The sequence below is a fragment of the Piliocolobus tephrosceles genome, chromosome 10 (genome assembly GCF_002776525.5).
Source record: "Piliocolobus tephrosceles isolate RC106 chromosome 10, ASM277652v3, whole genome shotgun sequence".
NCBI lineage: Eukaryota > Metazoa > Chordata > Mammalia > Primates > Cercopithecidae > Piliocolobus > Piliocolobus tephrosceles.
In genome coordinates, this window is record NC_045443.1 from 62,543,209 (window position 1) to 62,567,323 (window position 24,115).

The window sequence follows — 24,115 nt, forward strand, 5'->3', positions numbered from 1 at the left end:
GAATCGTTAGAGCCCAGGAAGTCGAGGCTGCAGGGAGCTGTGATCATGTACTGTACTCCAACTTGGGCAACAGAGCAAGACCCTGTCAAATAAATAAATAAATAAAACTCCAGCCTGGGGAACAGAGCAAGACCATGTCAAATAAATAAATAAATAAATAAATAAATAAATAAACAAATAAATAAAATAAAATAAAATAAATACCAGTTATTGGCTTCACTACTATTAAACAAAATCAATGGTAGGAAAAAATCATCTTCAATTGGCTCAGTAAAGTGAAGAGTGGGCTGTTCCTGGGGCATATGAAGATTTCATTATGTGGCTTTGTATAACCTGATATTTTGATAATCTCCCTCTCCTTGCAGTTCTGTGTACCCACTGTTCAGTCAGAATGCCTCTAATGGCAGTGATCCAAAGACAATCAAGGAAGACTTCAGAAATTGCTTTTTTTATGTGGGTGTGAGGAAGGTGGTTGAAGAGAGGCTGTGGGAAGTGAAAGTTCAGTGGTAGGTCAGCTATATGAGATAAGGTAATTCCTTTTCTGCTTCTCCTGATATACAGACATCCTCATTTCCAATAATTTTGTAATTAGTTCTGTCCATCTGCTCTAACCAAATTAATGCTGGCTCTAAGGAAGCAAATGAGCATGTGTTGAGGAGGAGGCAAAAATAGTTAATCTGACACCCACAATCGAGATACTTGAACTTGTGGGTATTTTGTGCTTAAACGCAGAGACATAGAATCTCCATCTACATGGAATAAGAGCAGCTGCGTATTCTATGGAAGTCAGTCTTGTTCTTTTAATCTGCTTTAAATAAGTGAAAAGTAAAGTTTGCAATATTGTGGCATTGAAAGTTATTGACCCCACGGGGTATTTTGTTGGGGAATCTGTTGGACATATCAGAGGTACAGGGGCATGATCAGGCAGCTGTACTAGCAAAGTGATTGCCATATGGGCCTCCCTCAGCATTCTTTACCTGCCCTTTATCCATTTTTCTTTAACCCCCTCCACCAGGCACAAGATTTTTAGGGAGTAGGTGGCATATTTACTACCAAGTAGGGAGGGAGATTGGTTTGAACCTAACCATCTGATGAATTTTTGTTTTTATTTAAGAAAAAAAAAAGACTGGCAAGTTTCCTGTCCTCCAAGTGTGAGGACTGCTCTCTCCCTTGAAAATTAGACTTCATATTTTATCTGAATCACATTTTCAGCTCACTCTTGTTTCTCAGAATGGAGTCTCTGATGATAATAGTGGAACTTTCTGGTGCTGGGTTTCACCCACAGAGGGTCTAATGTAATTGGACGGGTTTAGTGTGGGGAGCAGCATTTTTAAAAGCTCCTCTGGTTAATGCTCACAATAACCTTCTGAGGTAGGTACTTTTTTTTCTCTGTTATGTTACAGTTGAAGAAACTGACGCACAAAGAGAACAATTAAACTTGGATCAGTTTATGTGGATTTAAGTGGCGGAGTTGAGACTTGAATTAGGGTACTCTCCAGAGCTCTTTATGGTGCCCAGATAGATAGACAGCTTGAAAAGAGTCATTAAAATTTAAAAATCCCATGATCTTCCAGCAGTTGGCTTAATGCAGTTTAGTATTGGGGATTTTCTTGTTTGTTTTTTGTTTTTGAAATGGGGTTTCACTCTGTCGCCCAGGCTGGAGTGCGGTGGCACAATCTTGGCTCACGGCAACCTCCACCTGCTGAGCTCAAGCAATCATCTCACCTCAACCTCCCAAGTAGCTGGGATCACAGGTACACACCACCACACCCGGATAACTTTTTGTAATTTTGGTAGAGACGGGGTTTCACCATGTTGCCCAGCTGGTCTTGAACTCCTGAGCTCAAGTGATCCACTCGCCTCAGCCTCCCAAAGTGCTGGGATTTACAGGCATGAGCCACCGTGCCCAACCTGCAATTTAGTTTAAATTCAATTAAATTTGATCGATGATTTTATAACTGTCACAAAAAGGTAAACTATAAGTAGGATGGCTCACATTAATTTGTAACTTAGGTACACAGCAATTAGTAAAACTTTTAAGACTAATCGTTGTTTCTTTTCCTTTTCAAGCTACAAATGCTGTTACATGATTGTTTTTTTCTCATTTTCACTCAGAACCCGTTTTCAAACATTGAATCTTATGAAAACTAAATTTAAAAGGCACAGAAAAATGAAGCATAAGATATTAACTTTCCTTATGACCCTACTCTCCAATCTCTTTGTGACAAATTCTTATAATTCACTGTTGGAATAAACTTCTTTCTTTCTCTGTGCCAGTCACAGAGATAACATCAGTAATAGTCTAGGAAAGATCATTATTAAGATGTCCTACGGTGACCAAAGAGAAATGAAACCCACAAACAATGCCAAAATTAGGCAACATTCCTAAAAGAAGTCAAGCTAAACCAAGCATAGCTGTTGGCCCCGCAGTTAAAGCCCAAGGTGACTGTTCCTGTTCTTTCCTAACAGTTGTATGATGAACCATTACTGACCTGCTCCCTTTTGACTTCTTTTTCCACAACCTTCACTTCTCATATTTAGAAAGTGTTTGACCCTTTCTTAAATAGAACTCTTAAATTTAAAGAAAAGAGGGAGAGGAATTTGTTCTGCTAAGGCATGTATGAAAATACATACTTTGGAGTAAAGTAAGTTCCATGTAGGAGAGAATGAGGTTCCAGCATTAACGAATAGTATGTGTGCCATACACTTGCCCTTGTGGATGGAGGAGGGGGTGTCTGCCACCTAAGCACAAAAACAGCATACTGAATTCAAGTGGACTTGGTATCTTTCATTTCAATTTCTCTGTCTTTTATTTGTGTGTTCCATGCACATTTATTTTCCTTTTGTTTTACAATTTTTTCTTTTTTTTTAAATTTTCCTTTTTCTCAGCATCTTTTTTACCTTGACTTGATAAAATAAAAGATTTAATAGTTCCCATGCTAGAGTGATCACTTGTATTTTACTTCCTAGTTTCTCGTTTTAGCACTATTTTTTCATTATCTGTTTATCTTTTTTTACCTTATAGTTTTTCAGTTCATGTAGTCTCTTCTCCTGCTCAGAACTTCTCCTGTTTATTTTATTTTATTGTTTTTTATTATGCTTTAAGTTCTGGGAAACATGTGCAGAACGTGCAGATTTGTTGCATAGGTATACACGTGCCATGGTGGTTTGCTGCACCCATCAACCCGTCATCTACATTAGGTATTTCTCCTAATGGTATCCCTCCCCTAGCCCCCAATCCCCCGACAGGCCCCGGTGTGTGATGTTCCCCTCACTGTGTCCATGTGTTCTCATTGTTCAACTCCCACTTATGAGTGAGAACATGTGGTGTTTGGTTTTCCATTCCTGTGTTAGTTTGCTAAGGATGATGGCTTCCAGCTTCATCCATGTCCCTGCAAAGGACATGAACTCTTCCTTTTTTATGGCTGCATAGTATTCCATGGTGTAATTGACAAATGGGATCTAATTAAGGTAAAGAGCTTTTGCACAGCAAAAGAAACTATCATCAGAGTGAACAGGCAACCAACAGAATGGGAAAAAATTTTTGCAATCTATCCATCTGACAAAGGGCTAATATTCAGAATCTACAAAGAACTTAAACAAATTTACAAGATAAAAAACAAATAAATCCATTAAAAAGTAGGTGAAGGATATGAACAAACACTTCTAAAAAGAAGACATTTATGCAGCCAACTTCTCCCATTTTTAAGGGTTTTATTTTATTACTATTATTATTATTTTGCTGGTGAGATAATGTGGGAAACTTATCTGGTTTGTTCACTTTCTAAAATTATTGTTGTATTTTTGATTTACGTGGCTTGTCTTTTCTCTGGACTAATTGTCTCAATATGTTTTGTGTTATAAAAAATCTATTCGATGCTTTTAGTGTGTTGTAGACACTTTCTGTCGGATATGTTATGTGGTGTATTTCTCTCCTTTTGGTAAAGATGGAGTATCTAAATACGAAGAACCTTTAACTGCCAACTTCTACAAATGAACTGAGCTTTCATGGACAAAACGTAAATCGACTCAACCTGATCAGCAGTTTGGCAATATGGCAATATTTCATTGTTCTTTTGGTTCCTACCTAATTCTCACTTTAGTGCTTAGGATTTTTTTTTTTTTTTTTAATTGTGGTAGGGATGACACCATGTATGCAGTGAATTAGGCTTTATATTTGCATAGGAATTGTAGACTCATTGAGAGCCAATATCCTACCACCTCTTTACAGTACATTGTAAAGAGGTTTGTCTGTGTGTCCAGTGGCTTCTCAGATAATGTTTTTAGTAAATTTTTACTGAGAGAGTTAAGATTGGTTCAGTCCTGTCACCACTTTTTCTAGAAGTCTTGCAGTGAGGTCTAAAAGAATTGTTGTGTAGGAAATAGCACACTGCCTAATCTTTGCATTGACAGCATTGAAAACAAGCAAAGGTAGGAGAGATTCTTCACTGTCTTCATTATAATTGCTGCTTATGGGTACCCTGTTATATTCTGATTTTGGTTGCAATTGTATGAGTTCTCCTTTGTTATTCCACCTACTGAATTGAGGAATTACATTTCAGTTATCTCTTCCAAAGAGGATCTTCATCTTAAATTTACTCACTTTGGTGGGCACATGTATTTTCCCTCTAACTGCAGCCATTTTGTAACAATTTTCAGCTATAAAGAATTTTCCTTAATTTACTTTATATTTTCAACTAGTGATAAAATACATTGCTTCTATTCCAGTTTCACTGACTACTATGAATAATTATTTGACAGCCTTTCCCTAATCCTCCAACCCCAGCCTGTTAAGCAACGTTTTGTCAGGAGTTTAAATTCAGTGCAAAGAGGTTAGATTTCCACAGTTTAACCTGTAGTTCAGTGAAGTAAGTTCCTTCTAGAATACTTGGGGAATTCGTCCCTCTTCAGATCAAAATTCTACATCTGGAGCAAATGGGAGACTAATAAATCACTTAACTTTTTGTAATATTCTTTGCGGAAACCATCAGATCTCTGAAATTGCCCGTGTTGGAGTCTATTTATGAGTTCTGCTATTACTGCTTGAGTCTATGGTGTAGTCCCTTAAGTTTGTTTAAGATCATTATTAATTTGTTCTAAGTCAGCCAAGTCAACAGAAAGGTAAATATGCACCAATAGAAAGTATTTTTCAAAAGTTAAGTAGTTTTTGGTAAAAACCCCAAACCTTATTAATCTTCTACAGATGACAACTCACATATTGCTGATGATTAAAGATACACATATGTTACAATAGGGCTTCAGACTCACAGCCCATCTCTCTTTTTCTTGATCTTTCAGTAGAATCATAATGCTAAACTGGTGACTTCACAGTCATTTCCTTGGCAAAAGATTAATATCACAAGCACAGAGGAAAAAAGCCCCCACTTACACACAAGTGTCTTCAATAACACTGGGAGAGAATAGAATACTACTGGCAAAGTAAATTGCTTTTCTTAAAACTTCCCATCCTGCCCCATGTGCCCAAGTGTAAAAGCCCTGCTTTGAAAATGCTTCATTTCATAGATGAAACACTTAAGAGAAAATGACAATAATAAAGCCCAAACATCCTAGGAATAGCTAGGAGAAAAACCTCTAAGACAGTGGGAAATACATCAGTGCAGAAAAATGTAACTGTGTTGAATACACTATTTGTGTTTCTTATGTATACAATTGAGAACTGCAGTCAGATTTTAAGGAATTATGTTAAATTTGATGCTCAAACACTTATTTAGGGGGGTCCTTTCCCTTGGTTCTCTGCAGATTCTTTAGCTGCCAGAGTTTCTGAGTAGGAGGTTTAGGTGACAAAGGATTCTTGTGAGAATTCAAATTTTTTCTTTTAAACAATCATCTGATGCTCTTCAGAATGAAGACCAGAATACTCAGGTACATTTACCTGAGAAATAAAGAAACACATAACCATTAAAAATAACGTTCAAAATGCACACTAAAGATTCTATCCTGAAATAAATTAACAGCAGGTCTCAGAGATTTCTTCATCCGGCAACCAGTTTGTTTCAGTTACAACCAGTTGTGCTGAGAGACCCTAACACATTGCCAGTTGGCCGGGGCCTGGGAGGCAGAGCTTGCAGGCAGCTAAAAGAAACAATGTATCTCTGGCAACTACCATTTATCCTCCCAGCTTTCCCAGGCCTAGAAGCTGCAAAGAATGGGCTCCATGCGCATCCTCTCAGGAAGGAGCCTTTAAGGCTTGTGCGCTTTTCAAAGAACCCAGGTAACAGTCCTTTCTGGGAGACTAGGTTTACCTGGGAGGAGGCATGAATGGCACTGCGTGGTTAGGCTTCCCTCAGACAAATGGCTTTGTTGGCAGTGGGGTGGGCATGTATGTGGTGCCACAGATACGGATGAACACCTTTCTATGTTTTGAGATGATGCTACTCTCTCAGTAACCTAAGGCTGCTGTGAGTCTTCCAGAACACCCTGTGGCAAGTATAATGAAGCCATAACTATCATTTTCAGGGGACTCAATCTGTTTCTGAGGATTTTTCTACCCCCATCCTCAACCCATATATTTGTTAGCAAATGGTTTTCATTGCCTTTTTCTAACTGTAATTTCTCTTCCTCACTTCTCCTTTTTCTTTTGCCTTGAATCAGTGTTTTCCTTTCTATTTAACCAGAACAGTTAGAATCAGTGCCTAGAATCAGTGTTTTCCTTTCTATTTAACCAGAATACTAGTTCCAGATTAGCAAATGAAACTACAGGTTGAAAACCCAGTTCAACAGATTCAATTACTGTAATTTGGATTTTGAAAATATGATTTGGGAAATTAAGACCATATAACTTATTCTTAAACATCTTCAAATATATCCTTACTATGCTTTATTTTTGGTGTAGAATAAATAGAAATATTTTCTAAAGATACTCAAGAGATTATTAGCAAAGGCAATATCACTTATTTTTCCCAGATAGCTGCGTTCTCTCATTACACACACACACACACACACACACACACACACACACACACATATACCCCTAAGGCTTGTAGGTATATGAAAACTTCATCTCTTAACTGCCAAGTGATCCAAGTGCTGGAGCTGCATCTGAGATCAGTAATTGTGCACACACACTGGTCACTGAGAGCACTAGTTCCTGTTGGACAGCACCTTGACTCTTTTGGCAGGCAGAAATGGGTGTTTCCTGTGTCCATTGGGCAAGCATATGTATTTTTACTGGTTCATCTTAGCTGTGGATGCCTAAAATTTTGGCATCAATTGTTTATAGAAAGGAAAAGCATTCTGAGCTGTCAGCCTTGATATTACCTAAACCTGTATAGAATGTGGTAAAATAATACAGGATTTGTTTTTTAGGCCTGTTTCGTATTTTCTAGGCAATAGATCAAATCAGTTCAGGGTTCATTTTTAGCTCTCTAATAAACTGACAGAGTTTGCTGGCAGTGAAATGAGAATGCACTTTTAACATGGAAGTGCCATACAGTCAAAGTTGCTATTTCTGCTATTTATTAATAACTAGGGAACGCTTGAGAATTGAGCTTAGCATGTTCAACGGCGAAACTAAGATTCTAGTGCTTTTCATTGTAATGAGCACCTGCCCTCATTTTTCTCTCTTCATCTCCATTTGGTATCTCAGCCCCAGTCCCTTGTCAATTCATACTCTTCCCTTGAAACTTATAAGTAAGTGTTTTATACACCAAACCAGCACAGTGAGAATTAACGAATCATTGATATGCTTTTTCTCTCATACTCTTACCTAAATCTTGACTCTTCCCTGTGCTCAAAATGCCCTCCCCTAGAGATACACTTCCTCCAGGTCCTTATTCCAAAGTCACCCCAGGTAGGCCTCTTCTCACCACCCTAACATTTCATATCACCTTCCTTTTTTCCTCCGTTAGCATTGCTTTCTACCTTCCATGCTTTATAGTTCACTTGTTTTCTTGTGTACTGTCTGTCTCTCCCACTAGAATGTAAGCTCTATGAGGCCGGGGATTGTTGCCTGTACTCCAGAGTGTACAACAGTGCCTGGCATATAGCAGGCACTCCATTAATAAGTGAATGAATGAAGTCATTTACCCCAGGCTTTGGTTTCTTTGTTGCGTGATAAATGATGGATTTTCACAGCCTGCTTGAATATGGTGCACCAGTGTCTCCATTTCCTTCGCCCTGTCCCTGCTGGAAGAGGGTAGTAGATATCTAAGTGTGACATGTACCTTCATTTCCTGGAGCTGAACCCAGCATCAATGCGGTTAGTGTAGGGGTATTCACTGAGCCAGCCTTTCTGGAGAAACTTTCTCTGGGCTGGATTTCTCTCAAACACCAACATGATGCTCCTTCTGCCTCTGTCTAGACCTTATGTCTCTTCTTCTCCAGCTTTTTGAATAGTCAGTAAACTTGATTTTAGCTAAATAGCTTATTCCTTTTCTTTATATTATAGTTCATTTGGATAAAGAAGCCAACATGATACTCTACTTATTGGAAGCCAGGAAAAAAACAATTGCGTACGCTAGAGATGTTTCCTTTTGCTACATTTGCAGCCCTGTGACTGTGACATAAATCCATTGAGCCTTGCCATTGCTTCGCTAGGTTCCAAGAACATCCAATGCTTGTCTGATGTTAAGTTTTACTGCCCATGAAAGCAAACATCACCTCTGTCATGGCCAGTTAAACAGTATCTTTCCAGTGGACTTCTGCATATCTGAAACCCACCCATCCAAAGCCAAAAGTAATGCCAGGGGGAAAGATTTCATTCTGCCATGTTTCTTACAAGGAAAGATCAAGGGTTAACTTGATTCATAAAATTACTGCAGTCATTTTTCAGCTGGCTGAGAGACTTCACAGATCAAAAAATACAGTGGCTCTTAAACGATTTCTGATATGCACAATTCTGGTGTATTTTATTCTCAGCATGTGGCACAAAGCCTGCCAGAAACCATCTTTGCGGCTATTGACAGGCAGATTAGAAATCATCCACGATGGTTTCCTTCATTTCTCTACAGGCTGGTCATCCATTTAAACTGCTTAATGTGAATTCCTCTCAAATCCTGCTTTGTACATGCTTTTCCCTAACGTTTTGTTCTTCTCTTGCAGTGTGGTGCTCACCTTGGGCACATTTTTGATGATGGGCCTCGTCCAACTGGGAAAAGATACTGCATAAATTCGGCTGCCTTGTCTTTCACACCTGCGGATAGCAGTGGCGCCGCCGAGGGAGGCAGTGGGGTCACCAGCCCAGCCCAGGCGGACAAAGCGGAGCTCTAGAGTAATGGAGAGTGATGGAAACAAAGTGTACTTAATGCACAGCTTATTGAAAAAATCAAAATTGTTTCTCTTAATAGATATATTTTTTCAAAAACTATAAGGGCAGTTTTGTGCTATTGATATTTTTTCTTCTTTTGCTTAAACAGAAGCCCTGGCCATCCATGTATTTTGCTATTGACTAGATCAATAACAGTTTATAGCTTTAGCAAATGGAGACAGCTTTGTGAAACTTCTTCACAAACCACTTATACCCTTTGGCATTCTCTTCTTTGAGCACATGGCTTCTTTTGCAGTTTTTCCCCCTTTGATTCAGAAGCAGAGGGTTCATGGTCTTCAAATGTGAAAATAGAGATCTCCTCTGCAGTGTAGAGACCAGAGCTGGGCAGTGCAGGGCATGGAGACTTGCAAGACACATGGCCTTGAGGCCTTTGCACAGACCCACCTAAGATAAGGATGGAGTGATGTCTTAATGAGACTGCTCAGCTTTGTGGAAAGTTTGAGCTAAGGTCTTTTTTTTTTTTTTTCCTCACTAAAAGGGTGTGAAGGTCTAAAGTCTTTCCTTATGTTAAATTGTTGCCAGATCTGAAGGGGCATACTGAGCGTTGTGGCAGAGAAATAAACATTACCTCCCTGTTAGGCCTTTATTTTATTTTATTTTATTTTCCATCGAAAGCATTGGAGGCCCGGTGCAATGGCTCACGCCTGTCATCCCAGCACTTTGGGAGGCTGAGGCAGGCAGATCACGAGGTCAGGAGATCGAGACCATCCTGACTAACACGGTGAAACCCCGTCTCTACTAAAAGTACGAAAAATTAGCCAGGTGTGGTGGTGGGCACCTGTAGTCCCAGCTACTCGGGAGGCTGAGGCAGGAGAATGGCATGAACCCAGGAGGTGGAGCTTGCAGTGAGCCGAGATCGCACCACTGCACTCCAGCCTGGGCAGCAATGCGAGACTCTGTCTCAAAAATAATAATAATAATAGTACAAAAACTAGCTGGGCATGGTGGTGCATGCGTGTAGTCCCAGCTACTCTGGAGGTTGAGTCAGGAGAATTGCTTGAACCCAGGAGGCGGAGGTTGCAGTGAGCTGAGATCACACCACTGCACTCCAGCCTGGGCAACAGAGTGAGATTCTGACAAAAAGAAAAAAAAAAAAGAAAAGAAAAGAAAAAGAAAGCAGCATTGGAATGTAAGACAACTGTAAAATATTGGGCCCCACTTGGTGTAAAATTCAAAAAGAAGAACACCTGCCCATCACCTTTTTATAAGTCCTTCTCTCCACACCTAAAAGCAGCTGCAGTTGGAAGGGCATTTTGGTAAATTCCACTGTGTAAAATAAAATATTAGGGGCAACACACGTCATCAAGGCAGCCGGAATGAGAGAGAGCAGAGAAGATCAAGGATGAAGTCTTGAGTACTGAAAAATTCAGTCCTGGGCAGAAAAACTGACAGGACACTGCAAGTAACAAACAGAATCCAAGTGGGGGGGCCTTTGTGCACGGAGCTCCAGGTGACCTCTGGAGAGACATGGGTCATTCACATGGAAAGCTAAAACGGAAGCTCAAGTTTCATACTCAACACAATCTTCTTTGTGACAAGGGACAAGCCATTTAGCCTCTCTGTGCCTATTTCTTCATGTATAAACTGGGACTCATAGTATTTGTAAAATGTATTGATACTCTCAGGGCAAATTCACTATATTGCTATACAGTTGAGATCAGTGTTGTAAAATTGAACTGATCTGGTTCTAATTGCCTCAAAGGCCAAAGCCCAGGCATTTGAAATGGAAAAAAGCAGAGAGGAGGCTGACTTAGCTGATTGGTATGGAAACAGTTGGGCCAAGAGCCAGAATTTCCCTTTGTAGCAACACGGCTAGTTTTACTTTGAGAAGCTCTGCTCAGTTGCTTTATAACATTAAGTCTGGTGGAATGGATGTCACTGTGCACAATAAAGTTTTCACAAGTATAAACAATGGTGATATAAGTCAACATTGCTGTAGCCAGGTGTGAAGGTATGGTGTGTGATGATTGTACATCGTGTTTGTTGCTTTGGATGCTAATCTTGAATTGTAGTTTAAAATATGTATGTATTTTTGTAACTCTTTGAAAGCTTATGAAGACTGACAGCTTTCCTTGTAAACACTAAGACAAAAAAAGAAGAGGGACATTTGACAATTTTAAAGAAACAAGAAGAAATTAGAATGAAAAGCTGTGACAAACAGTGTCAGTGTGGCCATGTCCACATTCTTCCATGTCTCTCTCTACAGGCACCTCTCTAAGAAGCCCGACATCCTGGTAGACTCTTTATAGTAATGTACGCTTGATTCCAGATGAGCCCCAATCTTATCTGGATGCTCCGATAAGAGGTTTCTATCTGAGCATCCAGATGCTCCCTCAGATTCCAAGACATTTCACCCAAGGCCCTAGATTCACTCTGGAATTCGTACGCTTCACGTCTTTCTAGAAATGAGGTGTAAAATTTATCTCAGCCATCAGTGTCCAGACCATCCTGAAAGTCTTTCCCAACCTCACAGAGAAAGCCCTAGTATTTCCCAGTGACCCCAGGATTCCATGTTGGGGCGGCCAAAGAAATAGATCTCTTCGGGCTTTGCCACAGCCTGCAGCCCATCCTTCAGAGGCACACACAGCACCTCTGGGCTGCCCCAGGGAGGATAGCCTCCCCTGGGGTCCGTGGGATGTGGGCCACAGTGTTGAGGTAGACAAGGAGGATCAATCAGAGGCCTCTTCCCTCTCCACAGAGACTGGATTGTCATTGTTCCTTCATTTATGTTGCAGGGTTTAACATTTCACTCAAAAAAAGCCCCTCTTTTTCTAATCCTTAGTCTTTGTTTCAAGGAAAGCCAGTTTTTCTTTTACCACATTTTCCAGGATCAACTTTAAGAAAAATGCAACATCTATTGAAAAAAAGTGGGGTATATGCATGTGGTTTAATTCCAGATTGCTTTTGGGTTTAAGTGGTATCAAATTTCAGTATATTTCTGTCTTACGTGAAAGAAATACATTACTAAAATGTCAGTGAGCAATAATGTCAGCTGTCAAGCACTAGATTTATTTTTGCAGGATATGGAGTGCAATGAACTGAGTCAATATGGCGAGGTGTATGTGATCTGTGGGAGTTATGCCATTTAACATAGGAAGTGCATGGGACTTTCCCTCTCTGCACTCCAGCTCTTACTGTACCATTAGAAGATGCAAAAAGTACAGCCCTACGTTCAAACAGAATGGATCTGAAAAAAGCAGCAATATCTGTTGTGTTAGAGAGCATTCCCATGTGTTTAAACTCTTCACTTCTTAGATGCATTTAAATTCTTAATGCAAATGACGTAGCAATTTGAAAACTTCTCCGTGTTAATTGTGTTTAAAATGTCTTGCTTTAAATACAACAACAACAAAAAAATGGTAATGGGGATTATCTTTTGTTTTGAAGGTTAAATATTATTTTTGCCTTAGATAGCTTTGTAATAATTTTTCTCCAGACAGTTCAAAACTTTTGAAAAATGACATGAATTTTCATTAAAAACCGTTTTCCTATGTTTATTGTATACAAGAATTATGCAATAAAATTTCTTTATAAAAATATTTTCTTCTTTGATTCCTAAAGACTCCTTTTATTTTCAGCAGAGATACATGGACTAGAGTTCGTAGCAGACTGTTCTGTTTGCCTCCTTAACCAGCTGACAAGTCTGTAGTCTGTATAGAGAGCCTTTCATCTGATGCAGTTTTTGGAAGTTGGGTTTCTCACAGTAGGGTCAAGTCCAGCTCTTCATACCACAGGCCCTGGGAGAGGCCTCCAGGGATCTGAAAGACTGGAGGAAAGGGAAACATTTGCAGAATTACTCAACCTTCACCTCACCTCAGCAAAATCTTCAGCAGCTTGTGTATGTTTCTTTGCTTAAAATACGGATTTGGGAGTTCCACCATGAAAACTCTGTGGGTAAAAATGCAGGAATGATACCACGCTGATGCCTTGGCTTCTGTTAAAAAATTTGACAGGAAACTTATACTATCATTGAGGATTGTTCTCTAGGGAAGTATATTAGGAGCTTTCCACTGCTTACAGATGATTTCACTGATAAAAGCCATTTCTACAGATGAGTTTTGGTATTGTATTATTTGTTGTTGAAATGTTGAGTTGTTTTGTTTTGTTGATTTATTTACTTTGGGAGGCAGAAGTGGGGTGATGAGGACTTTTGTTCTTCAGCCAATTCTTTAAGTCATATTCCTGGGATCTTAAAATTCATAGGCCAGCAACTTCATGTAGTGTACCTTAGAGCACTGCTTTTCATAGTGTAGTCCTAAGACACTGAGGCATCAGCATCACCTGGGAACTTGCCAGAAATACAACTTTCCAGGCCTCATCTTGGACTTCTTTAATCAGAAATTCTGGGCTGGGGCCTTAGCAATCTGCATTTTAGAAAGCCCTCCATATGATTCTTGTGCTTATTCAAATTTGAGAACCACTGCCTTGGAACTTTTAGGGAGAAAACTTCAATTAGTATTAATTTTAAAGGCATTTATATCTGATCCTCGAAAATGGCTTTTTTTTTTTTTTGGCAGTTTTTACATTTATTTAAACAGAAAACATGCACATGAGCTGTCTACTCATTTTCTTCACTGCGCAGCCTGGCATTGGGGTTGGTGACTCTGATGGCCAGCTGGGCAGCTCTTTCCACGATGGCTTTGCGTTTCTTGGAGGAAACATTGTGAGCAATCTCAGCACAGTAAGATTTGTTGCACATCAGCAGCACTTCCAGCTCCTTGACGTTGTGGACCAGGAACTTCCGGAAGCCACTGGGCAGCATGTGCTTTGTTTTTTTGTTGCTCCCATAACCAATGTTGGGCATCAAGATCTGGCCCTTGAATCTTCTACGAACCCTGTTGTCAGTGCCTCTGGGTTTCCGCCAGTTACACTTAATTTTGACATATCGGTCTGACTGGTGCCAGATAAACTTCTGGGTTCTTTTTTTGACGATCTTGGGCTTCACAAGGGGTCTGAGGGCGGCCATGATGCCGAGGAGGAGATGGCTGCCACCCTTTTCTTTCTGTAGGGGTGGGTGGATAGTTTTTCCAAAATGTCATGCCTTTTAGCTCTTCTCGTCCCTCACTGCCCATTTGTCTTGTCCTGGAGGACTAGGCTGTCCTTATTCACTAGCACCACCTTAATTCCTATTTGCATTTCTGGACTGAGCCTGGGCTGCCCAATGGTGCTTCCCAGTGCCTTTCTAGACCACAGGATGTCCATGGCAGGGTTCATCACAGTAATTCCAAGAATTAGAGAGCAGACCCCAGTGTATAAATTTACATATCACCTTTCCCATCTCTTCCATTCTCTTGTGCTTCCTTTCAACATTATCATCATGTTTTTTAACCATTTAAGAGATTTCTTCAAAGGTGCCATGTACTGATATCTTCAACTCTTTTTTGTCAGAAAACTGTTATTGTTACCCAGATCTTAACAACAAAACGACTTTTGGAAGATACTGGCATTCAAAAAAGGTTGAATTTAAAAACTATGTTTGGGACAAGCTTACTAGCACCCCATACAGGTTTCAAACCAGAGCTCATTGTGCTTTGCACAGCAGATTGAAATTTCACCATATTTTGATGATTTTTTACCTGACAAAGCCCTCTGCCATAGAAGAATATTCTGGCAAGAATGCTTCCCATCCACTTACTCCAGAAGTCAGTCTTGTGGTCCAGTCTAGGACGAATTGGCCTGAAAATGACTGTAAGCTCTGTATAAGGCAGCTCTGACACCCCTTGCCCAAAACACCTGAAAGGCTGTCCTGTGGGTGTAAGGAGCTTTTATGGAACCCTCATGAAATAAAACCATGGTGACCTGAAATTTGGGAACCAAATTGGATTCCCAGCCCACATGAGATTTTCCTAAGTTTTAGTTGATTACAAAGCCATACCAACTTGTCAGATTATGGATGCCAGGGAGTCTCTCTCTCTTCCTTTCTTCCTTCCTTCCTTCCTTCCTTCTTTCCTTTCTTTTTCTTTCTTTCCTACTTTCCTTCTTTCCTTCTCTCTTTCTCTCTTTCTCTCTCTCTCTCTCTCTCTCCTTCTCTCTCTCTCTTCTCTCTCGTCTCTCTCTCTCTCTTTCTTTTTCCTTTTTTGTAGTCTCACTGCTCTGTTGCCCAGGCTGGAGTGCAGTGGCATGGTCTTGGCTCACTGCAACCTCTGCCTCCCAGGTTCAAGCGGTCCTTCCACCTCAGCCTCCCAAGTAGCTGGCATTACAGGTAGGCACCACCATGCCTGGCTAATTTTTGTATTTTTAGTAGAGATGGGGTTTCACCATCTTGTCCAGGCTGATCTTGAACCCCTGACCTCATGTGATCCATTCACCTCGACCTCCCACAGTGCTAAGATTACAGGTATGAGCCACCATGTCCGGCCAAGGAGCCTCATTCTTATTTCAAGGTTTTCAACTCTCCTCCCTACAATGTCTACCCTGCTATTCCCAGTAAACATATACTCACTCACCCTAATTATCATGCAGGTTAGACTGGAACCAGACAAATTTTCTGGAATAAGCAGAAGGGCAAGTCGATCAATAATTAATAAGTGCTTAGTTCAGCACAGCCCTGACATGGGCAAGGTATAGAAGTGTAAATAACTAGAAAGCAAAGTAAAAGAGGTTATATATACAAAGACAGCCCAGGAGAGAGTCATAGTTGTTAAGTTGCAGTTGCCTGAACTTTATTTCCAAGGCCTTCAATCCCACCACAGGATTTCTTTTTACCTTAATGATACTGTGGATTGAATAACCTCTGTCAATAAGTCAGGCACTTGATCGATTATTTCTACTGTGAGGTAGGTAGTCTTATCCTCATTTTACACATGATGGTGCTAACAGCTCAAAATAGTTAAGACAAATTACATAGCTAGTCCATGGCCAAGCTAAAATTGAAATTCAAGTTTCTGTGACTTCAAACACTGAGCCCCTAGCTCCAATCTGGGCTGCCTCCCATGTATGACACTGGCTGCTTGGATAGTGTTCAATTGTGGTGAGTTTGAACCTGGGGGAAAATGTAGATAGCATTTCTTATTTGTTTCAAGTTAACTGCAATTCACACTTCCAACATACATTCTGCATTGTGACACTGTTATTTCAGAGAGGCCTAATTAAGCCTTTGTACGTCTTGATTTTCTTACACTTTGGTGACAGAGAGTTTCATATTTTTCTTCAAAGCGCTAACTTTAACACTCCTAATAATTCTTTTTTTAAATTAAAACAATTTTTTTACTTCAATAGCTTTTGGGGTACAAGTGGTTTTTGGTAACACGGATGAATTCTATAGTGGCAAATTCTCAGATTTTAGTGCATCCATCACCCAAGTAACACTCCTAAGAATTTTAACTACCGCAGCAAAAGAAAGTCCTATTCGGGATTCATATGGAAAAAGGAAAGAATAGAGGTGATACTAAAGATGCATTTAACCAAAATATTCAGTTTCTGGCATAGCTGATCCAGCTCATCCTTTCTCATCCAAAAAGATATAAAGCCCAGGTGGTGGGGGTAGGGCACCTTTACCAGTGTCACTAAGTCAGACTCTACCATGGGAGGGTGAAGGAGGAGGACAGGTTCGTGAGGGCTCTCACCACACTCGGAACCTGTCTGCAGCACACATGATGGACCTGTCCCAGGAACTGACGGAATAAAGTGGTTTGTTTCTGTTTGATTACAATTCATGACAGATTGATAACTGCATAGGCATTCGAACTTGGGGTTTTCCCCCCTTCTCTTTAACACCAGAGCTTATAAGGCTACTCAGGCATCTGGTGTTTGTTAGACGGCTGTGTTGCATCATCCTTATGATTGCTGGGGAACATCTCCTAGCATTCGAGCGATTGGAGGAAAGACTATGGGGCACAAAATGGCCTCATCCGGTTTACATCTTCATTACTGCGCTTCTCGCATACCTGCTTACATCTGGAAAAAATCTCCAGGTAAACCTCTTGGGCTCTTTCTCTAAAGAGTAACTGTAATTATTAGGGCTATACCCAAATTCAGCTTAGAATAGGTATTTCGCTGAACTTCAGCCAAAACCCTGTGCCTGTCCAAAAGAGATTTTCTTTTTTTACATCCAATTACATAGGAGGGGCCTTTTCCCCACACATGGCCAGTGGGGTTCCTGATTCTTTATGCCCAACACTTATATTTATGCCCTTAGGGAAAAGGCAGGGAAACTTTAGCAAAGAAACAGAGATCTCTTCGGATCTCCTCAGTGTTTTTTCCTCACTACCAAATCCCAGAATTCTAATGTGGATTGCAGATCATGTCAAAATTTTACAAATGCTAAATCTTTACCCTGCTAGGTACTATCACAAACTTTATCTTACTAACCAACAGCATCAAAACAAAACAAAGAACAACAACAACAAAAATTGCAAACAAAACCAACTACCATCTCTGTTTCCAGCCTATCCCTCTAGTAGATGGAGTTCATCCATTCAGCATGATTTATTGAGCATGTACTAGGGTACCACACAGCATGCTTGGCACAGGAAACCCCAAACTGACTAAGACTCCCTGCATCATGCAATTAGTGGGAAAAACAGACATGCAGCTAATTATGTATAATACTGGCATGTTGCATAGGGTTATGCAGAAATGTGAATAAAATGTAATGAAAACTAACTGAGAGAAGCATGAATTATCCTCCCCTAGAAAAGGGATGAAGCAGGGAGAGTGGCAGTCAAGGAACTTCACTTAGAGATGAAAGTGCAGCTGGGTCTTGAAAACTATGTAGTCTTTCACACAGGAGAGAAGAAAACAAGGTGGTTCAGAGAAACAGTTGGGGTGTGATCTGTAACTTTTTCAAGCACATTTCTAATTATTTTGATAAGTAGTGGTTGTCTAGGATTGTCTCATAAGATGCTTTTTTGCATTTGCTTCCCCCCTCTCCTTTTTAAGACATATATATATACATATACATATATATGTATATATGTGTGTGTGTGTGTGTGTATATATCCAGATACACTTAATCTTACTGTGCTTCACTTTATTGTGCTCCGCATATAGTGCATGTTTTACAAATTAAAGGTTTAGTGCAACCCTGCATTAAGCAGGTTTTTAGTGCCATTTTTCCAGCAGCATGTGCTCACTTCATGTCTCTGTGTCACATTTTGGTGATTCTTGCTATATTTCAAACTTTTTAATGATTATTATTACATCTGTTATGGCAATCTGTCATTTAATAATCTTTGATGTTACTCTCATAATTGTTTTGGGGCACCACCAACTGAGCCGATACATATGGCAAACTTAATAAATTTTGTATGTTTTGTGACTGCTCCACTAACCAGTTATTTTTTTGTCTCTCTCTCTCTCTCCTTGTGCCTCCCTGTTTCTTAAGACACAACAATATTGAAACTAGTCCAATGAATAACCCTACAATGCTCTCTAGGTGTCCAAGTGAAAGGAAGAGTCACATGTCTCTCACTTTAAATCAAAAGCTAGAAATGATTAAGTTTGGTGTTTAGTGCAGAAGGTAGGTCAAAAGCCAAGACAGGCTTAAAGCTAATTCTCTTGCACCAAACAGTTAACCAAGTTGTGAATGCAAAGGAAAAGCTCTTGTAGGAAATTAAAAGTGCTACTCCAGGGAATGCATGAATGACAAGAAGCAAAACAGCTTTATTGCTGATACAGAGAAAGTTTGAGTCATCTGGATAGACGATCAAACCAGCCACAACATTCCCTTAAGCCAAAGCCTAATCCAGAGGAAGGCCCTGACTCTCTTCAATTATATTAAAGCTGAGAGAGGTGAGGAAGCCATAAAAGAAAAGTTCGAAGCTGGCAGAGGCTAGTTCATAAGGTTTGAGTGCCAGGTGTAATATAATAGTGCTATAATGTAAAAGTGCAAGGTGAAGCTTCAAGTGTGATGGGGAAGCTGCAAGTTATCCAGAAGATCCAGCCAAGGGAATTCATGAAAGTGGCTACACCAAAAAAGACTTTCAGTGTAAGTGAAGCAGCCTTCTGTTGGAAGATGATGCTACCTAGGACTTTCATCACTAGAGAGGAGAAGTGAATGCCTGGCTTCAAAGCTTCAAAGGACAGGCTGACTTTCTTGTTAGGGTCTACTGTAGCCGGTGGCTTTAAACTGAAGCCAATGCTCATTTATCGTCCTGAAAATCCTAGGGCCCTGAAGAATTATGCTGAAACTACTCTGACTGTTTTCCATAAATGAAACAACAAAGCCTGGATAACAGTATATCTCTTTACAGCATGGTTTACAGAGTACTTTAAGTCTGCAGTTGAGATCTGCTACTCAGAAAAATGATTCCTTTCAAAATAGTTCTGCTTACTGACAATGTACCTGGTTACCCAAGAGCTCTGATGGAGATATACAGGGAGGTGAATGTTGTTTTCATGCCTGCTAATACAACATCCACTCTGAAGTCTGTGGATCAAAGAGTAAAGTTTTAAGTCTTTTTACTGAAGAAATACATTGTGTAGGGCTGTAGCTGACATAGATGGTGATTCCTCTGGTGGATCTGGGCAAAGTAAATTGAAAATCTTCTGGAAAGAATTCACCATTCAAGATGCCATTAAGAATATTCATGACTCATGAGAGAAGGTTAAAATGTCAACATTAACAAGAATTTGAAAGAAGTTGATTTCAACCTTCATGGCTGATTTTAAGGGGTTCGAGACTTCAGTGGAGAAGTAACTGCAGATTACTGTGGTGGTGGGTGGTGGAAATAGCAATAAAACTAGAATTAGAAGTGAAATCTGAAGATGTGACTGAATTGCTACAATCTCATAATAAAGCTTGAACAGAGGAGGAGTTGCTTCTTAGAAATGAGCAAAGAGAGTTATTATTATTATTTTTTTGAGACAGGCTCTTGCTATGTTGCCCAGGCTGGTCTCAAACTTCCGGGCTCAAGCTACCCTCCTGCCTTGCCTCCCAAAGGGCTGGGATTACAGGCCTGATCCACTGCATCCAGCGTGAAAAGTGGTTCCTTGAGATGGTATCTACTCCTGGGGATGAGGCTGTGAACGTTGTTGAAATTGCAATATAGGACTTAGAACATTACATAAACTTTTACAAGGAAGTATATAAATGGGAAAAGAGCAAAACTTAAAAATACTGAGATGACACCACCAACAAAAGAATATTACATAAACTTAGCTAGTAAAGCAGCAGTGGGATTTGAGAGTACTGACTCCAATTTTGAAAGAAGTTGTACTATGAGTAAAATGCTATCAAACAGCATTGCATGCTACAGAGACATTATTCATGAAAGGAGAAGTCAATCAGTGCAGCAAACTTCACCACTGTCTTATTTTCAGAAATTGCCATGGCTACTCCCACCTTTAGCTATGACCACCCCAGTCAGTCAGCAGCCATCAACATTGAAGTAAGACCCTCCACCAGCAAAAAAAGGCTCAAATGATCATTAACATTTTTTAGCAATAAAGTATTTTTAAGTAAGGTTTGTACAATGTTTAGACATAATGCTATTGTAGGCTTACTAGACTACACAATAGTATAAAAGTAACTTTTATACGTACTGGGAAATCAAAAAATTTGTGTGACTTGCTTTACTGAAACGTTTACGTTATTGCCATAATCTGTAACTGAACACATAGAATATCTTCAAGGTATGCCTGTATGTATGTATGTGTGTGTATTTGTACATATATGTGTATATATGTATGTGTGTTTATCTACGGACACATATACTTATATATACACACACACATACATAGAGGCATACCTTGTATGTATATATACAGAGAGAGAGAGACAACCAAAGGAAGAGGAGGAGGAGGAAGAGCTTAGAGAGAGGCTTCAGTGTCATTTCTTCCATTTGTGCATCCCACATCTAAGAAGAAAGCAGACTCTGTCAGGTCCTTCCTACCTGCTTACACCTCTGGTCTACTCCCTCTGCTCAGGGCATACTATCATGAGCTTATCTGAACCTCTGCAGCATTGCCAAACTGGCTTCCTGTCACCAGGCTCTCTCCCCTCCTCCCAGCCTCCATAATGCAGTCAGTGACCTTTTGAAATTATAAATCTGGGTACCTGGAATCCACTGCAGGATGTAGTGCAGACACACTGTAGCCGAGTCCGCCGAGGCCCTTCACAGTCTGGCTATAACCTGTCTGTCCTGGCTCCTCTCTCATCACTTCTTCCTCACTGTAGACTTCTTACTATGTGCAGAAGGTGGCACATCCTTTTATGTAATGCTTTCTGCCTGAAATGTCCTTTTGCCTTTTTTGATTCCTAGGCTTCAGGGATCCCTCAAATCCAGACTCCAATAGCATCTCTTTCAATGACATATATTGCCATTTTCCTTTCCTCCTCTGGCATAAATGTACAGTCATGTGATACACAATGACATTTCAGTCAATGATGGACCTCATCTATGACCATCATCCCTTAAGATTATAATGAAGCTGAAAAATTCCCTTTGCCTATTGATGTTGTAGTAGTTACAGCACAGCACATTACTTTTCTATGTTTAGGTATGTTGAGGTACACAAATACCATTGTGTCACAATTGCCTACAGTATTCAGTAGAGCAACATGCTGTACAGGCTTGTAGTCTAGGAGCAATGAGTTATACTATATAGCCTAGGTGTGCAGTAGGCTGTACCATCTAGGTTTGTGTGAGTACACGCTATCATGTTTGCACAACAACAAAATCACCTAACACATTTCTCAGAATGTATCGTCATTAAGTGACTGCATTCCCACTCTCACTTGTTAATGTCTTGATTCTAGAGTTCATCACTTTGAATAACTGTCTCCTTCACCAGATTTGGAGCTCCTCTTGAGGAAAAACACTTTGAGTAAATCAATGTCTGGAACAAAATGTAGTTAGAATCCATTCTAAGCAAAATAGATGGTGAAATTCATTTTCACCCCTCTTCTCTCTCATTTTCTTTGCCTTGTCCTATCCTTTCTTGTAACACTCCACATAGATCTGTTCTCTGAGCAATGCCCAGAGAACTAGGAGCTTAATCTGCTAGAAAATAGCTACCACCTACCCCCAGCATTTATTAAAGGCTAGACCCACACTAACATTCATGATCTCATTTAGTTTTCTGGGCAACACAGAAGTCACAGACTGGAAGTTTAATGCAAGCTTTCTTTGCTTGAATCTTCTTAAAAACATATGTTTAAAAATAGATTTAAGGAGTACAAGGGTAGTTTTGTCACTTGGATAGATCGCATAGTGGTGAAATCTGGGTTTTTAGTGTAAGCATCATCCAAATAGTGTCCATCACGCCCCATAGGTAATTTGTCATCCCTCACCTGCCTCCCACCCTCCCACATGCCTGAGTCTCCAGCATCTATTACTCCATTCTCTATGTTCACGTGTACGCATTGTTTAGCTCCCACTTATAAGTGAGAACATGTGATATTTGACTTTCTTTTAGAACATCTTTTTGCCAATATTTAAAAACCAAGAGATCTCACATAAAAACCCCACTTTTTCGATTCTTTGGAATAAAGGGAGAATCTGGTAGTTCTGGGTACCGGGTAGTGCCAAGTGGCAGCTGCACACTTGAGGTGAGGATGTTGTTTCCAGTTTGCCACAAGCCTTTGCCATTTCCCACGGGCTCCTATTTGTCTTTATATCTGGACTATTTCATTGTTTCTTAAAATATGCAAATATTTTGTATCACTGCTTCTACCAAAATGGAAAAATAAAATATAAAGTAGGAAGGACACAGGACTTCTTTTAAAAACCTACCTATCTCCTATAGACATTTGGTTTGTAACCCCTGTGGTAGGTAATATTATCCCTATTTTGCTGATGAGGAAACGGAGGCACAAGAAAGTAAGTAACTTCACCATGGTTACATATCTAGAAAGCATCCAGCAAAGACACTTGACTACAATGCCTATGCTCTTAAATGGAGGTCTCCAAACTTCTTGATCCTACCCTTCTATAAATAAAAAATGTTAGCATGTCTACCTAATATGTATGTTCACTTCTAAATTATGTATGTTCACCACTATAGTAATATAGTATTCAATTCTAAAATACATGCAAAGTGAACAATTTTTAAAGATGAGAAAAAATTTTAAAACATGAATTTTAAAATAATTTTAATGTTATTTAAGATGGCATAAAGATGTTTACCTTTACTGAAATAAGATGTTAATAGTATCTTTAATGACAGCAGTGTCACTTGAGTACATCATTTTTTAAAACATGGGTTTAAGAATTTGTGAAACAGTGTTTAAAGGTCTGGATCTAAGTTCAAAATATCTTAATATTTGCTGAAGTGGTTGACATAGCTGAAAACTGCATTCTACAACAATGTCCCACATGGAAAGATGCATGTCGGGCTTGCTTACAGATCATGATACTCATTTTTTAATCTCAAACGCTGGTGTACAGTGGTATCTGTGGAATTTTGGCTAGCAGGTCTTCATATTCTCAGTTGTCAATGAGTATGACTAACAATTATTCAAAGGTATTTTTTAAATACTTAAAAAGTTTTCAAATGCCATTGAACAGGGTTAAAAACAGGTTTTAAAATTCTGATCTCAAGTTTTTTGAGCATGCAGTTATGAAAGATTCTTTTTTTTTTTTTTTTTTTTTTTTTGAGACAGAGCCTCGCTCTGTGGCCCAGGCTGGAGTGCAGTGGCCGGATCTCAGCTCACTGCAAGCTCCGCCTCCTGGATTCACGCCATTCTCGTGCCTCAGCCTTCGGAGTAGCTGGGACTACAGGTGCCCGCCACCTCGCCCGGCTAGTTTTTTTTGTATTTTTAGTAGAGACGGGGTTTCACCGGGTTAGCCAGGATGGTCTCGATCTCCTGACCTCGTGATCCGCCCATCTCGGCCTCCCAAAGTGCTGGGATTACAGGCTTGAGCCACCGCGCCCGGCCGAAAGATT

General features: G+C 39.9%; 1 protein-coding gene and 1 pseudogene across 5 annotated transcripts in view; one reads left to right on the forward strand and one right to left on the reverse strand.

Moving 5' to 3' along the window:
* The window catches only part of MSRB3 (methionine sulfoxide reductase B3), a 181,293-nt gene extending 168,468 nt beyond the window's left edge, over positions 1–12,825 (forward strand). For 2 of the 4 annotated variants that reach the window (XM_023225124.2, XM_023225128.1), the window contains exon 7: positions 9,061–12,825. In XM_023225124.2, coding sequence (XP_023080892.1) covers positions 9,061–9,228 — 168 coding nt within the window. In that variant the 3' untranslated portion in view covers positions 9,229–12,825. The remainder of the gene's footprint in view (positions 1–9,060) is intronic. The other 2 variants (XM_023225123.2, XM_023225127.2) reach the window with 1 other exon arrangement.
* A 959-nt stretch (positions 12,826–13,784) lies between these two features.
* Positions 13,785–14,273, reverse strand: LOC111551252 (annotated as a pseudogene). The gene has a single exon (XR_002734303.1). The product of XR_002734303.1 is annotated as a 60S ribosomal protein L32 pseudogene (transcript).
* Positions 14,274–24,115: the final 9,842 nt, after the last annotated feature.